The 16,229-nt window shown below is 42.0% G+C and overlaps 2 protein-coding genes and 1 non-coding gene across 4 annotated transcripts in view; 1 reads left to right on the forward strand and 2 right to left on the reverse strand.

Moving 5' to 3' along the window:
* Nucleotides 1-333: 333 nt before the first annotated feature.
* trnav-uac (transfer RNA valine (anticodon UAC)) lies at nucleotides 334-406 on the reverse strand. Its single transcript has one exon. It is a non-coding gene; the product is annotated as a tRNA-Val (tRNA).
* A 777-nt stretch (nucleotides 407-1,183) lies between these two features.
* On the forward strand, nucleotides 1,184-14,845 carry zgc:152891 (uncharacterized protein LOC767741 homolog). Its single transcript, XM_061055846.1, has 15 exons — nucleotides 1,184-2,105; nucleotides 3,743-3,914; nucleotides 5,328-5,577; nucleotides 6,292-6,373; nucleotides 6,541-6,630; nucleotides 6,722-6,837; nucleotides 7,538-7,710; nucleotides 7,796-7,939; nucleotides 8,030-8,233; nucleotides 9,968-10,054; nucleotides 10,136-10,305; nucleotides 10,533-10,648; nucleotides 10,744-10,844; nucleotides 11,521-11,691; nucleotides 14,451-14,845. Exons 2-15 carry the CDS (start codon nucleotides 3,756-3,758, stop codon nucleotides 14,628-14,630), a joined length of 2,043 nt encoding a protein of 680 aa, XP_060911829.1. The 5' UTR covers nucleotides 1,184-2,105; nucleotides 3,743-3,755; the 3' UTR covers nucleotides 14,631-14,845.
* An 871-nt stretch (nucleotides 14,846-15,716) lies between these two features.
* LOC132988438 (trafficking protein particle complex subunit 14-like) overlaps nucleotides 15,717-16,229 on the reverse strand; it is a 10,342-nt gene continuing 9,829 nt past the window's right edge. For both annotated transcript variants that reach the window (XM_061055848.1, XM_061055847.1), the window contains exon 13: nucleotides 15,717-16,229. This exon is cut by the window's right edge and continues 130 nt beyond it. In XM_061055848.1, the coding sequence (XP_060911831.1) occupies nucleotides 16,203-16,229 (27 nt within the window). In that variant the 3' untranslated portion in view covers nucleotides 15,717-16,202.

Here is a 16,229-nt window from a genome sequence, read left to right on the forward strand (position 1 = left end):
TGTGTTCTCTTGAAGCTTTTAATTTGAAGGTTAGACATGTAAACCGGACATGTATCACCGGATTACTTCAGTGTATTGCCATTTGCAGTATAAAACCACATTGGAAAACATGTGCAAGAGGTAAACAGTACAGCTGGACAAAGACACAGGACAGTAAATTACAAAAAAAACAGTCAAAATAAATAAAAGAAAGAAAAGCAAAGACAGTAAGGCCATATAAGAAACATACCTGGAAATGTCTAATTTTGTCTCGTTGTAAAACCGTAACGCGGAGATGTTTTTACTGTGGAGAGGGAATTGTTTCAAAAGTTTAATGGATATATAAAAAAGCAATGGTTCCACTGGGGCTCGAACCCAGGACCTTCTGCGTGTAAAGCAGACGTGATAACCGCTACACTATGGAACCAGGTGGCACAAATGGTCGAGCATCATGCTTATATTCTTTTCTCTAAATGCCTTTCAGATAGCACGCAGCTGTTTCTACTTAGGCATTTTTGGGTCCGCCTCAGTATACTGAACATTTCAGCATGGATACTAACTTCCGGGTTTTATGCAGTATGGATCGGATGCATCCAGGGGCCGTTTCCGATTAGCCACAGTTCAGTAGGCAGTACGTACTTTTCAGTAGGGAGTTTCAGTATGCTGAACTTTCGTGGTCATTCAGTATGCATTTTTTGGGTTAGCATTAATTTAATCTTAATTTAAAGTCCCGACTGAAATCGTTACTTTTATGCCTACTGAACTGTGACAAGGGCCCCAGTGTGTGTTTATGAGGTCTTCAGGGCACGTCAGGATGCGGGAGAGTTTAGGCTCGTCCAGGAGCTGCAGCTCTATAACGAGCGCTTCACGAACACGAATCACATTAATGCTGCTGTTTCAAACTTCAAACACACCTGGTAGGCCCAAACTGTCGGACATTTCTTTTTAAACTAGATATTTCTCTCCGATGTCCCGGTAGGTCTGATGCAGTCCGGTTCAGTTTGGTCGCTACATTACACATTTATTGGCATTTCCACTGTCAGAAGTCGGGAATGGTTCTGATCCGTACCGTCCTACTTTTTTGGTACCCTTCTGTCTGGGGGCCTGTGATTTAGTGATTTAAAGATATACGGTTGGCTGTGGAAATGCAAGCAAGTTCAGGGTTTACCATACCAAACCTCACCAAATGTACTGAACCAAAGCGGAAGGCTTGGTGGAAACGGGTAGGGCTCCTCCCACAGAGCTAATTCACAGTAATCAGTAGTTTAAGATTAGTAGCCAAGCCTACTTCAAGAAAGACATTTAACATCAAACAATTTATTTCTCTGAAACATCCATATTCAAATATAGTGAAAATACAAAGTTGTCGAAGTGAAAATAAGGATCCTGCTTTTATAGCCTAAATAATGCTAGATACTTTTGTTTCAAATGTAAGATGTAAAAGATTAGCTGTAATAGTGTCCAAGCAGCTACCTCCGGTGTTGAAATATGAAGCCGATGATGAAGTGTAAAATCCTGCAGTTCCTCAAGTATCCACTAGAGGCTGGCTTCAGAAGCACAGGAAGTCACATACACACCCATTCAAAAAATCCTGTTTTTACAGCAGAGATTAACATGTTTACAGCCTGGTTCAAAAAACCAAATAGGTCTGATTAGCTCATGTCTCGATCGGCACACACTGTACGGGGGGTGAATGTTTTGATGACTCATCAGTTTTGATTTGATAAAGGATAAGAGTTATTCACAATAAGGCGTGTAGCTGACCTGATTGACAGGCGGGCGTGGTATAACGGTTTGTCAGGAGGTTTAAAACCCGCCTCAGCTCCAGCTCTCAGTCTGTCGTTAGGTTGACTGAAAGTTAGGATTCAGCATTTCCAGCATGGAGACCGCCATCGATGGGACTCCAGCGCCCCCCTGTAGTAAAAGACGAGTGGCGTCACTCAGGCTTCAAACATTCATATTAACAGTCTGTCGTCCGGTCTTGATACCTGTTCAGGTTGAGCCAATAAGAGCTAGAGGTGTTACTGTGGGCGTGGCTTACAAAGAAGCAGAGGTGCACTGTATCTGCAGCTGTCATTCAGCACACCACCATCCCAGAGAGGAGACGAGGAGGAGTCAGTCTGCAGGTAAGCTCACCTGTCTGCTCTTACTCTCTCCTGTGTTGTATTTTCAGGACTGTAGAAAGATGTTTACCTGTAAAACATTCTTCATGTCATCATTTCACATTTCAGAGCCTCAAATTTACAGAAAACATTACAGATGTTTAACTTTATTAACGCTGTTTACTTCACACTTTGAGTGATTTTAGAGTTATACTAAAGTTCAGTCAGACACGATAAATGCTCGAATCAATGCCGGGAGATTATTTATATTTTGTATTTTAACAAACTTCATGGCCTGAAAACAGTCCAATGAAAGAAACTCATACTGCAAACTCATAAATGTCACAAATAACCAAACCAGATTTTCAAAGTTTGATTTGATTCCAGTTAAACAACATCACTAATGTTGATGATGTTCTGTTGCCATGGCAGCAACAATAGACATCGTAGAACCCCACTTTTTGGGTCGTTTCTAGTTTCTTAATAACAAAAAAATGCAAGGAGGAACTCGGCAGTCTCACTTGTATTGTGTTTTTATGCTCTAAAGGGCAATAAACGTTTTCATGTTGTTATACAATTTTTTATCTCAAAATTCGACCAAAAGCTGCGTCTTTAAGGCTATTCGATGTTTGAATAAACCGTTTTCTCTGCAGTCTGTTTATCACAGATCAGGAGGCGGGGATGAAACATGACCTTTAATATGATACCTGGCTGCAGTGTTGTTTATTGTGATTACTGCAGGGCGACAAAGCATCATGTGAAACGACACCCACGCTAACCAAGGCTAACAGCCGCTCATTTCCCAGTCAAATATCAGGGAGATAAACAAACAAGCTATCATCAGATTCCACAGAGGAGGAAGAACAAAAAATAAATGATCAATGTTCAGTTGAACCACGGAAAAATTAACGGAGGAGAAAGTTTTGCATCACAAAAGAAGTCGGCGATGCAACCATATTCTTTAAAAAAAGAGATAATTTTTAAGACATTATACGACATCTAAAGAGCAAACAGAGAAAATTCAAGCACAGACGGAAACTAACAAACAGACAAACACAAACATAACAGCTGATGACATGAATCTCTGACACATTCCTGGAAGAGGAAGAGGAATATTATTAGTGTATAAATGGCAACCAGGTATTTAAATATTTATTTAAATATTTATTTAAATATGTAAATTCATGCACATACATCTAAACTCATATTTCGTTCATAAGCACACTTAAAGGTCACATATTCTGTAAAATCCACTTCACCATGTTTCTCTAACACTAATATGTGTCCCTCGTCTGTCTGCAAACACCCCAATGATGAGAAAAGTCCATCCTCTGCGTCTTTTTCCTGCTCCACTTTTCAGAAAATGTGTGCTCAAACAGGCTGCAGGGTCTCCTTAAACACAAGTGTCTAGACGGCTGTGAAGATTTTTAAAATCAGGATCATTAGACGACTATGTGCACGTGTCTGTCTGCTGAACGCTTCTGATTGGTTGATTGATGTCATATCTGTTTATAGTCTGTCTTTTGTTCTCTGTGTGAAAATTTGATGCTGCCTTCTCAGCCAGGACTCTCCTCATGAAGAAAACATTTTCCTGTTAAAATAAATAAAATAATTCATCTTTTTATTTTTATTAATGATAAAGGATCTTTTTTGCTCACCAGCTGGGTCACCATCATGTCGACTTCCTGTCACGAGTTTGAGGTGACAGTCCACACCTCGCCAGGTCCTACCTCTGGAACCTTCAGCCGCCTGTGGCTAAACCTGATTGGCTCACACGGAGAGACTCCGCCCCTCAGTGTGAGCGAGGGCAGATGCCTTCTCCTGCCGGGATCAGTAAGTTTTATCACTCTTTAAAAAAAAGCAGCAGTGTGCCACTCCCTCCAGGTCTTCAGAATTAAACATGTCAGACGCTCAAACAAACCCAACCCCATGTGCCCACTTTCCTCTGATTGTTCAGCTCGTTGGAGGGCTTCTCTCTCTCTCTCTCTCTTTCTCTTTCTCTCTCTCTCTCCCTGATTTCTGACTCTATCCACTGTCCTTTGCAATCAGTCAAAATAACAGAACGATTTTTTAAGACCTTACAACTAAAATAATTCTTAATCCTTAATCTCTTCATCAATTCAATCAATCAATCAATCAATCAATAACTGAAGGCTTTACCTCCCCTAGTACATTTAGAGACTGTAGGTACCACTAGCAGGCCTGCATTCTGGGACCGTAATGTTCTCGAAGGGTAGTACAGCACTAGTAGCTGCTTAAGATAAGATGGTGCCTGGCCATTTAGAGCTTTGTAAGTGAGAAGAAGGATCTTGAATTCTATTCTAGACTGTATAGGGAGCCAGTGCAGAGAAGCCAAGACGGGAGTAATGTGGTCCCTCTTCCTAGTTCTGGTCAGTACACGAGCTGCAGCGTTCTGGATGAGTTGAAGAGTCTTTAGAGACTTACCAGAGCACCCTGACAAAAGAGAATTACAATAATCCAATCTGGAGGTAACAAATGCATGAACTAGTTTTTCTGCATCATTTTGCGACAGGATATTCCTGATCTTGGATATATTACGAAGGTGAAAATAGGCTGTTCTTGAAACTTGACTGATGTGAGAGGTAAAGGACATATCTTGATCAAATAGAACTCCTAGATTCCTAACAGTGGTGCTAGATGCCAGGCTGATGTCATTGAGGACAGTCATATCATTAGAAAAAGTCTCTCTGAGGTTTTTAGGGCCTAGCACAATAACTTCAGTCTTGTCTGAGTTAAGAACGTCCTTAAGGCACGTTTCTAGCTTACATAACTGACTGGTGTCATCGGGCTTCATTGATACATAAAGCTGAGTATCATCTGCATAACAATGAAACTGTATGGAGTGTTTCCTCATAATATTTCCCAGAGGAAGCATATATAATGTAAAGAGAATTGGTCCAAGCACTGAAGCACCTTGTGGCACTCCATGGCAAACTTTAGTGTGCATAGAGGACTCATCATTAACATGTACAAACTGAGATCGGTCTGATAAGTAGGATTCAAACCAACTTAAAGCAGTCCCTGTAATTCCAAGTAAATGTTCTAGTCTGTATAATAGGATCTGATGGTCAATAGTGTCAAAAGCAGATCTAACAAGACGAGCACAGAGAGAAGTCCCCTGTCTGAAGCTAGAAGTAGATTGTTTGTAACTTTAACTAGTGCAGTCTCAGTGCTATGGTGGACTCTAAATCCTGACTGAAACTCCTCCTCATCCTGTCCTTACAGGTGTGTCCGGTTCAGGTCCGAGTCAGCGCTCCTCTGGGTTGCCTGCTTCTGGTTCGGCTTCGACTGGAGGCTCGGATCGGATTCCCCGACCTAGACTGGCACTGCAGCCGGGTGGAGGTCCGCAGCCTGGCTGTGGAGGACCAGCGAGGCGGGAGAGGGGTGTGTCCTGGGGATCCAGACATACAGGTGTTCCTGTGTGACCGATGGCTTCGAACAGCAGATGGCGACATAGAGCTGCGGAGCGGAAAGTGTAAGTTCAAAGTTTAAAGATCTTATGTGTTCCTGTCATAGTCTGCATAACACTGATAGGCAGCAAGAGCCGGGACATCACCAGGGTTGTCAAGTGGGAACCTCCCTTCACTGACAGTGAGCTCTTGCGTCCCAGAGTCCACTTCCTCCATGCTAGCTCTGGCTGCCCACCAAACCCTCATTCAGAACTTCCATATCTTACCTACTTAACCACATGGCTATCACAGCCTGAACAGCGTCACCATCTCAACAGACCTCCAGGTAGTGTCAACGCTGATACCACCAACCCTACCATATGGCCGCTAATGACCCCACAAACAAAATGCAACTATTCCTGCTGCTAGCACTCACCCCAGCCAAATTGGGCTTTTGTTATACCCCCTCCTTCTCTCAGAGGACAGAACAGAGACAAACAAAGGAGATAAGATGGTTCTCTCCTTCCTTCAGTTCGCCCAGGGGTGAGACAGCTGAACGGGGGTTCTGTCGAGGTAGCCTCAGTTAGCCTGGTGCTAACGCTAGCTGCAGAGCTAACTGAGTTCCCTACGTTAGGGGGTGTGTTTTCGATGATTAGATTGCATCATTTCTCGATTTGCTGCACATTTTTTCCTGAAGCTAGCTGTTTTGTGTTTGCTGAGTGTTTTCCTTTGTCAGCCACCGTACTATCCACGTGCATGGAGAAGTTATTCTAGTTAACGTTGCTGTTATTCCTCCGCAGTGTGTCTGCTGAGGGACGAGACGGAGGAGAAAGTGAAGCAGCAGCGAATCAGACAGCTGGAACATCACCAGAAGCTCATCCGGTAAAACAACAAACACACATTTACACACGATTCCCTTAAATTCAGTCTTTATGACAACGCTAGGCCGCAGTACCTGCCTTTCACCTCTAGTTGTCAGCGATTATATTGGATTGAATCGTCTTTACACTGCTGAGATACCTGATCTCTTCTTGTGTCGTTTACTGCAGATGGCGTGAGTTTGTCGAAGGCGCTCCACATTGTGTGGATCTGAACAGTCTGTCTGAACTCGGACCGAACCTCCACTACACTTTCAAGAGGTGAAGTCAGATCTAAACGCACAAACTGTCAGACGTCTGTTCACATCGAGAGGTAAACATTCAGTCTTTGTTTGTATGTCGTTGTCCTCAGTCCAGCTGCTAACCTGCACTATCTGAGAGGCTTCGCTGGCCAGGCCAAGTCCTGGACCAGTTTCAGCGAGCTGGAGACGGTTTTCTCCTTCATTGGACACCAGAACAACACGGCCAGTAAGAAACCGACAACACTTGTTCAAATGGATTATTTTTTATAATCAGTGACTGGAGAATATTCTCATAGTAAGAAACCTGTTCAACCATCGACTGTATATTAATATGGACGATGTGTCTCCGCCTCCTACCATTGTATAAAATGAAGCCAAAATACGCACTGACATGTCGCGCTGTTGACGTGATTTGGAGTTCAGACATTGGCAGAGGGGAACTGGCTAGTAAAACCAGAGACTTGAAGCCACGCCCCTTTCTCTAACCAAAACAAACATTAAAGTTATGAATAAAAGGTCAAAGGTCGCTCACTTGGGTTCAGTCCACAGCAGAAAAGATTATTTTGTCTGTTTGAAGCAGACGCTCACGGTGATGGAAAGTTCAGCGACTCTTGTGTTTGTGTTCTTTACGTTTCCTCTCGTCGTTCCTCCTCTACTCTGATAATCCAGAGCTCACAGCAACGCAGGAACCTCATTGGTCAAAACAGCTGTCAGTCATGATGTTACAGGTGCTCTTGTTTACATCAAATAATGAATTTAGAAAAAGCTGATCAGAAAAATTAATAGGTTGACATAAATCAGAATAAGAACTAACTATCACACCTGAAGAAGTTTTTAAAAGTTCTGGTTACTTTTTAATCATTAAAATGATTATATCACTTTAAATCCTGTGGTATAAAAAGTAACCGTTCTTTGGTCTCTGTCAGAGTTCGTTCAGGCTCACTGGGAGGAGGATTGGTATTTTGGTTATCAGTGTCTTAACGGCTGTAACCCTCTGCTGCTGCGTCAGACCAGCATCCTTCCTCCAAACCTGTCAGTCACCCCGGACATGCTCCGCCAATTCCTGCCTGATTGCTCCTCCCTCGAGCAGGAGCTCCAGGTGTGTGTTCTCTTCTCTGACTCCTACCTGTTGTTTGGTGCTGACTCTTACACAGCTGTTTTAACTGTGTCCTCTGGTGTGACAGACAGGTAACATTTACCTGCTGGACTACGAGGTTTTAGACGGCGTCCCGGCCAACGTGATCAACGGGAAGCAGACGTACTTGTCGGCTCCACTGTGCCTCCTCCACCTGAACCAGCGGGGACAGCTGGTCCCCATCGCCATCCAAGTGAGCTCCAGGGGTCTCATTCATCAACATCTTTGAAAGATTCTTATATATAATATATTTAATCAATGTCTTACTGACCTCCTCCTTCAGCTGCAACAGACGCCCGGCCCTCACAACCCGCTCTTCCTGCCCTCTGACCCTGGCTGTGATTGGTTGCTGGCTAAGATCTTTGTCCGCAGCGCAGACTTCCAGTGTCACCAGATAGCCTCCCACTACCTGAGGACTCACATGCTGGGAGAGCTGTGCTGTGTGTCCACGCTGAGGCAGCTCCCAGAGACACACCCACTGCACCAGGTATGCAAACACACTCAAATGTAAAACCTTAAAGGTCCCATATTATGCTTTTTCTGGTTTTATATGCTCTTTAGTGTGTTTTCCAAGTGTCCTGTGCATGTTTAGGCACATCTATGTGCAAAAATTCAAAGTCCGCGGAAACGCGGCTTCTCCTACGTCCTCCTGTTAGCTGCAGCATTAGCTGCATGTAACGCTCGCTTCTAGCCCCCCTCGAAAAAAATTTGTCAGTCCAACGTCATTGTCGGTGTGAGATCACTGATCTAAGCCCATTGGCTCGTTGTGGCAAGCCCAGCAGCTCATGTTGAAATTTCCGAGAAGCGTGCTGAGCACCTGACCAATAACGACAGAGCGGATCAGAAGACCAATCAGAGCAGACTTGGCCCAGGTGGGGTCTAACAGTGTGGGCACAGCAGAGTGCAGCTGACGGACTCAGAGCGTAGAGGGAGCAAGGAGGAGCAGTACATGAAAACAGACACTTTTTTCGTACTTTAGCTATTGTGAACGTACAAAAGTAGGTACATAGATTAAATATACGAACCCCAAAAAGGGAATAATATGGGCTCTTTAAAGATCCAATCAGTAAGATGTTTAGTGAGTGAAATGATAAAGTGAGCTTACTATATGATCAGACATTAAGGAAACATGCTATGTTGAAGTGCTGGCTTCTCTGACAACAATGCAGCAGCCAGTATGTCCTCCTTCTAACTTTAGATTCTGGTCCTGAATGCTCTGGATTTGTTTGGACCAGAGAAGGTAGGTGGTTTTAAGGCACCCCCACACGGCCGTTTTGGACGCCCCTCAATTTGCCAGATATGAGAGCAGTTATCAGGTCAAACCAACAGGTGTTGCAGCGATGGAAGCGGGCAAGAGAAGTGGTTCAGATAGAAGTGATTGTACTCGACCTAAAAAGCCTCTGCATGTTTCTAATAAGCTCCACGAGCAGAAACGTGCTCAAACTAGGATCAATATTGGACGTAGTGGCTTGATCTTGCCTATCAAAAGTTTGAGCCACTGAGGGGCTGATAGCCTACCGTACTTAATTGACGCGTTGTTTCCGTGTTCGTGGCAATAATTCAATCAACTCTGTGCTGTCACTCAAACGGGTTTATCCGAATCGTTCATTTACAATACATATTCTGGTTGTCTACATACACTTATTCCATTATAACTTGAATGTAAAACAAAAGCCAGGATAAATGTTCCATTCATGATACATTTCAAACAGCGGTCAAAAACTGTGTGCCTCTCACGGTAGGCTGCTCACCTGTCCGATGATTAACCCTTCCTCTACTTGTAACCTTCCCAACACCAAAGTGAATATGCCCCCTACTGTGACCACAAGGAACTACCACAGAGCACACATACATACTGAACACACAAATGGCTCTAACATTGGAGATACTTTTGAAAAATGGAGAGAGGTTAGAACGCAGAAAGGTTTACAGACCGATGCAGAGCTGGATAAACACTGAAGCTTCAGTGTTCACCACATGGTGACCTGTGTGAGCATTGACTCTAGAGAGGAGGGGGGGGGGGAGACAGATCTCTACAATGTTTAGAATTCAGACTGCAGTACCCATTTTAAACACTAGGAGTCAGAGTTACATATTGCTCCTTTAAGTGTTAGTATATTTTACATATAAGTGATAATTTGTTTTTCCCTGTTGATAAAATGTTGTTTGCAGCGTTTTCAGTTTTCTCTCCTCCTCTCTGATTGGCTTCTTGTGTTGACAGTTGCTGATGCCACACATCAGGACGTCACTTCAGATCAACTTCCAGGCGAGAGCGTCTCTGCTGGCTGCAGACGGCGTGTTTGATAAGGTGAACCATCAGTTGGAACTGGAATACGAAAAGAGAGAAGAGCAGCTTTCTGACATTGTTGTGATGTTTTGGTCCCTGCAGGCGATGGGTTGTGGTCTGGAGGGGTTACCAGTCCTCCTGTCCCGGGCCTCAGACAGAATTTCCTATCGATCTCTGTGCGTCCCTGATGACCTGACGGAGCGTGGCGTGGACAAACTGCCGCAGAGCTTCTACGCCCAGGATGCCCTGAGAGTCTGGGACGCACTGCACAGGTAAACAAACTCACCTCCACCAGGTGAGTCTCTCTCTCTCTTTTTTCATCCTCGATTTGAATGCTGAAATGTCATATTCAGGGGATTAACTGTGTGTGTGTGTGTGTGTGTGTGTGTGTGTGTGTGTGTGTGTGTGTGTGTGTGTGTGTGTGTGTGTGTGTGTGTGTGTGTGTGTGTGTGTGTGTGTGTGTGTGTGTGTGTGTGTGTTGTGTGTGTGTGTGTATCAGGTTTGTGTTCAGCTGGGTCAGTGTGTATTACAGTGGAGACGATGAGGTGCAGCAGGACTCTGAGCTCCAAAACTGGATCTCTGACCTCAATGCACACGGATTCAACAATCACTCAGGTCTTTCTGTCTGTTTGTTTGTTTGTTTGTTGATATGGTTGTTTATCCTTATTTACTGTTTTAGTTCATGCAGTCTGTTTCCTCTCGTCCTCCAGGTTTCCCTCAGTGCTTCAGGAGCAAAGCTGAAGTTTCTAAGTTCGTCACGATGATCATGTTCTCGTGTTCGGCTCTTCATGCTGCTGTGAACTTCTCTCAGGTGAGTCGACTACAGAACACATTACTGTGAACTCCATCTTTAAATAAAACAAAATGGAGGCAAGTAGTAACATTTCATGTTGAAAGAGGTTTTTTAAAACTTTTTAAAGATTTATTTTTTGGCTTTTTTTATTGGAGGGATAGGATAGTGGGTAGAGTTGGAAATCAGGGAGAGAGAGGGGAATGACATGCAGGAAAGGAGCCACATGTTGGATTCGAACCTGAGCCGCCTGCTTGGAGGATTATAGCCTCCATTCATGGGGCACGCGCACTGCGCCACCAGCGCCCCTGGTTTGTTCTAATTCTACTGGAATGACAACGGACATTTAAAAAAAAGGATTAACATTGTTGTAGTTTTTAAATTGTGTCATACTTATTTTGACAGACTTCCAGTGTTTGAGAAATTAACATACAAAGTACCAAACACTGCAGTTCCTCCAGTGTCCACTAGAGTCTGTCTCTTGCAGTGATTCAGAGCCCATGTTAAAATGTCCAACTTTACAGCTAATCTGAATGAGAAAGCTAACAACGACAGAGCTCTTTGACGAGACACTTAAGGCTGACTATTTTGTTTTTTTAATAGCTAGAGTGGAAATACTGGAGCGAGCCCAAATCATATTTGTATTTATGGACATTTTTTATCTTACCATCCGTAAAAAAAACTCTCTCTGTTACAGTTGGATTTCGCTCTCTGGATGCCGAACTGTCCGGCCTACATGCTGCGTCCTCCTCCACAGGTGAAAGGTGAGGTGACGGAGGATGACATCATGTCTTTCCTGCCCCGTGTGAACTTGACCTGTCGAGTCCTGACGGCGCTGATGTTGCTTTCCCAACCCGCCGTGAACTTTGTAAGTCTCCAAGTCGTTTCTGTGAACAACTATCACACCTAGTGTTTAAAATGGGTACTGCAGTCTAAATTCAAAACATTATAGAGAGCTGTCTCCCCCCGCCCCCTCCTCTCTAGAGTCAATGCTCACGCAGGTTGCCATGTCTCACTTCAGTAAAGTTAGAAAGATATTCACAGATTCGGCTTTCCCGGATCAATAACTCTCTGCAATCACAGCAAGGTAAACTGCAAGCTACAACCGGATTTCACTCAAAACGAGTCGTCCTTCAAAAATGCTACAAAGATATATTCAATAACTTCAACCAGGAGAGGTGTAGTGTCATCAAAATAATTTTACACATACGTGATCTCACGTTTTTCATACGACATTTCTTAGATTGGAAAATAGTACTTTTAGCCTACATCATTTTGAGGGTTTTTTAATAGCCTATAAATAGCCTCATTTTCAATAAAATCCCCTTTGTAAGGTGTAGGGTAAAAAGAAAATCTCATCATGAATAAATGTCCTCCTGCTGTTTAAACTACAGCACATTGCTTGTAGTGATTTTGTATCATTAAAATAAGTAAATAACTTTACAACATGTTGTAGTATCATCACACTCATAACACACATAAACCATCTCCTCTTGATTACACTACAACTCTTAGTTTGATAAAAAGTGCTTTAGGTATTACAATTTGCGTCTATATAATTTCAAGGTTTTCTTCATATAATGATCAATAAAGTCACTATTATAGGCTGTAGGGTCACAAAAGAATCATCACATATACTCCATATCACGTTGTTTACACTACAGCACTTGGCTTGGAAATGTTTGCCTTTATTCAATTTTGATGATTCTTACCAAAATCGACATAATATCAGTCTTATAAATTGCTCAGGAGCAGTATTCTGTTTGAACAGTAGGGGTCTATATTAGGCAATACTTTGACACTGAGTTTGGATTTTTTTTTTTTTTTTGCATAATTTAAGGGAAGTTTTAATATGGATATTATTAAATAAAGTCACTATTATAGGCTCTAGGGTAACCAAAAAATCTCATCACACGTACAGTAAATCATGGTTAATGCTTTTATATAACGTTGACGTTTATTTAGCCTTATATATCGTCGCCTTCCTAAAATAATGGCCTATGTCATTTTTTCAAGTTTTTCAGAAAACACAAAAAACTGATCCAAATATTGAATTCATGATATTAATTAAGTATTTCACTCAAAAAGGTTATTACAATAGATGGCTATTGACATACTTATAACAATTTCTGTCAATTATGTAACATAAGAGTAATAAATGACTTAGGCAATTTTTTTAACATGCCTTTGTGACTTAAACAATTTTAAACATTCAACTCTGTCAACAATAAAGCATAGCTAACAAGCTAACATAACTAACTAAACATACTGTAATGCTGAGGAGGGGGGACGAGCCCTGAATCAACAAAATAAATTCAGTGATAGAGTTGTATGTTGTCGTTCTTCTTGAAGCAGCTTCTTGAAAAGCTTGTAAAATTAAGTCACACTCTTGATATAGGCCATTATACTATGGGGGAGAATCGCATGATCTGTTTAACTGAGGATGTAGGCGACTTTACCAGAAGTGGCAAGCATCATGAGGAGATGATTTATGCAAAAAAAAAACCATTTTTGTCAAAAAATGACTTTGGCCATTATTTTAGGAAGGTGACGATATGTTAAATAAAAAAACACACATTTTAGATCTTTAATTGAAAACTTGTATTAAACAATTTAGAAAGCACATGTCATCAAACTAAGAGTTGTAGTATAATCAAGAGGAGATGGTTTATGTGTGTTATGAGTTTAATGATACTACAACATGTTATAGTACAGTTATTACTTATTTTATTACCAAATGATAAAAAATCACTAAAATTACATGAAAGCACATTTTCCAAAGCCATGTGATGTAGTTTATAGAGCAGGAGGACATTTATTCATGATGAGATTTTCTTTTTACCCTACACCTTACAAAGGGGATTTTATTGAAAATAGGCTATTAAAAAATCCTCAAAATTATGTAGGCTAAAAGTACTATTTTCCAATCTAAGAAATGTCGTATGAAAAACGTGAGATCACATATGTGTAAAATCATTTTGATGACACTACACCTCTCCTGGTTGAAGTTATTGAATATATTTTTGTAGCATCTTTTTTCAGGTGTTGTAATTTGCAGACGGTTCCTGCACCGAGCCCCAGCTGGCTCCGCGTAGAGGCCAATGCAAGTTCCCCAGCGCGGGGGAGGACGACTCTTTTTGAGTGAAATCCGGTTGTAGCTTGCAGTCTACCTTGCTGTGATTGCAGAGAGGTGTCGGTTTTGTAAAAGCAATGTACTGTGAAGGAATCTGTGAATATCTTTCTAACTTTACTGAAGTGAGACACACTCTTTGATTGTTTCGGAAACAATGCTCCATGTCCATGTGTCTCGGTAGATTGCACCGCCGTAGCCTACTAGCCTACTGTTTCTTCTACACAGCACCGTCCTCATTGCCTTGTAAATGACAAGATCTGGTCTCAGAATATGAAAAAACAGGCCTTTTTCATTTCTGTTTTCTAGAGATTTTATTTTTTATTATATGAAATAGTAAATGAAAATAGAATCATTTTTAAAATTTCACTCATCCCTTTTTGACCATGAAAAAGAAAAACACCTTGTATTTCAATTTGAACTTAATTGACCTGAACACTTAAGTAGAATCAAACTTCATGCCTGATTTGTCTGAGCTGTTTTTCGACCTCCTGCAGGTTCCTCTGTGTCACTACAAGGACACCATCTTTAGAGACGACGCCCACTGCAGGCTGGTAGAGGCGGTACAGGCTGAACTCAAGGCCATTTCTGATGACATCACAGAGCGTAACCGGCACCTGGCGCTGCCGTATCCATACCTGGATCCTGAACACATCGAGAACAGCGTGGCCATTTAAATGATTAGTTTAGTAAGAAATGAACGTCCAGAGAGACAGAGATTTATTTCAATATTCATGTTTTGAATAAATTATTGACGTTTCTTCTTCTTAACCTCTAACTAGTTTTCTAGACTCAAACCGGATTGTTTTTTTTAAATTCTTATTTCTCCCTTGACACTTTAGGAGCCCCTGAAGCCCTAAAACCTAAAATAAAAAAACATGTGTGCACAACATATTCATTTGTGTTATTCTGAGAGACTTTGTTTTGGAGACGAAAGCTTCTTTAAATATTCATGTGAATATATCTTTGCTTTGAATTAATTTAGATGTGTTACATGTTGAAACTTAGATAAAATCTGCACATTGTTTTAATTTTGAACTGCCGGGGATTTTATTCAGTCAGTCTGTGAAATGACCCAGCCTTTTTTGGGGACAGACATCGACACGAGATGGGCCTTTGATTATTTTCAAATGGAACTTGGGCACAGCAAAGATGGGAAAGATTATGAAATAGTACATTTACAACAAAAAGAATATTGGGTTGTTGGTGGCCAAGTGGTTAGGGCGCACATCTCATGTTCAGGGGCTGTAGTCCTCAAACTGGGCGTCCCAGGTTGAAATCGTGGCTCCTTCCCTGCATGTCATTCCCCCCCCCCCCTCTCTCTCTGTCACTAAGATCAAACTCTACGGTCCTATCTCTTCAATAAAGGAACAAGAAGCTTAAATCTTAAAATGACGGTATTTAAATAAATCACTGATTTGATTTTAGCAGCGTGCAGAGCTGCTTCACGGCCTGACCACATACAAGCATCATTTTGTGTTTCTTGGACACATGTTGAAGTCAAGACCACACTACCCGAGACCAGAGGGCTCCAGGACCAGGACAAGACCAAGACCAAGAAAGGTCGAGACTGAGACAAGACCAGGACAATAAATATCACTGAAGAATCATCATCTTGTGTGACTCACTGAGACTGTGACACCGGGAGGGTTGCGGCCGTCTCTTCAACACTAGTGTGAAGCTAACCTTTGAACATCAACAGTAATAAAAAGAGTTTAAAAATATGTTTGAAGTGAAGAGAAGAAAAACCAGAGTCTTGTATCGCCTGTGTTAGGACTTTATATTACATTATATAACATTAAATATGAGAGCTGTAGATACTGACTGAGTGAAGACGATAACACTGAAATAAAAACATTTCTTCTTCTGCTCTTGGGATTATTTCTGCACGTCACACGGCTCTCTGTACTTTCAAACTTTTTTCATGCAGCCAGTGGTAGTTTTCAGTCAGAAATGTCGGTGAGTTTGAGTTAATGACAGAGTTTGTTTACTTCCTGTTTGAATCGCTGCGGCGAACACTGACGTCAGGGGACAATTCCTGAATGATCAGACGGGTGATACTGATCCTGTGTGAATACAGTTTGAGTCTTTGTTTCCATTTTTGTATTTTCATTTTTGGGAAAAGAAGCCGAGGTTGAGCTCGATGTCCTTTCCTCTCCTCCTCTCCTCCTTGGTTCCTCTCCTCCTGGCTTCCTCTCCTCCTTGCTTCATCTCCTCCTTGCGTCCTCTCCTCCTTGCTTCCTCTCCTCCTAGCTGACAGGATCCACCACCAGCAC

The sequence above is a fragment of the Labrus mixtus genome, chromosome 14 (genome assembly GCF_963584025.1).
Source record: "Labrus mixtus chromosome 14, fLabMix1.1, whole genome shotgun sequence".
Taxonomy (NCBI): domain Eukaryota; kingdom Metazoa; phylum Chordata; class Actinopteri; order Labriformes; family Labridae; genus Labrus; species Labrus mixtus.

What these genes read in the sequence shown, in the direction of transcription:
- zgc:152891 (XM_061055846.1), top strand. Translation starts at nt 3,756, where the DNA reads ATGTCGACTTCCTGTCACGAGTTTGAGGTGACAGTCCACACCTCGCCA. An exon ending in CCCTCGAGCAGGAGCTCCAG is followed by an intron (nt 7,711 to 7,795) that starts GTGTGTGTTCTC and finishes CTGGTGTGACAG; the next exon opens with ACAGGTAACATTTACCTGCT. An exon ending in TGGTCCCCATCGCCATCCAA is followed by an intron (nt 7,940 to 8,029) that starts GTGAGCTCCAGG and finishes CTCCTCCTTCAG; the next exon opens with CTGCAACAGACGCCCGGCCC.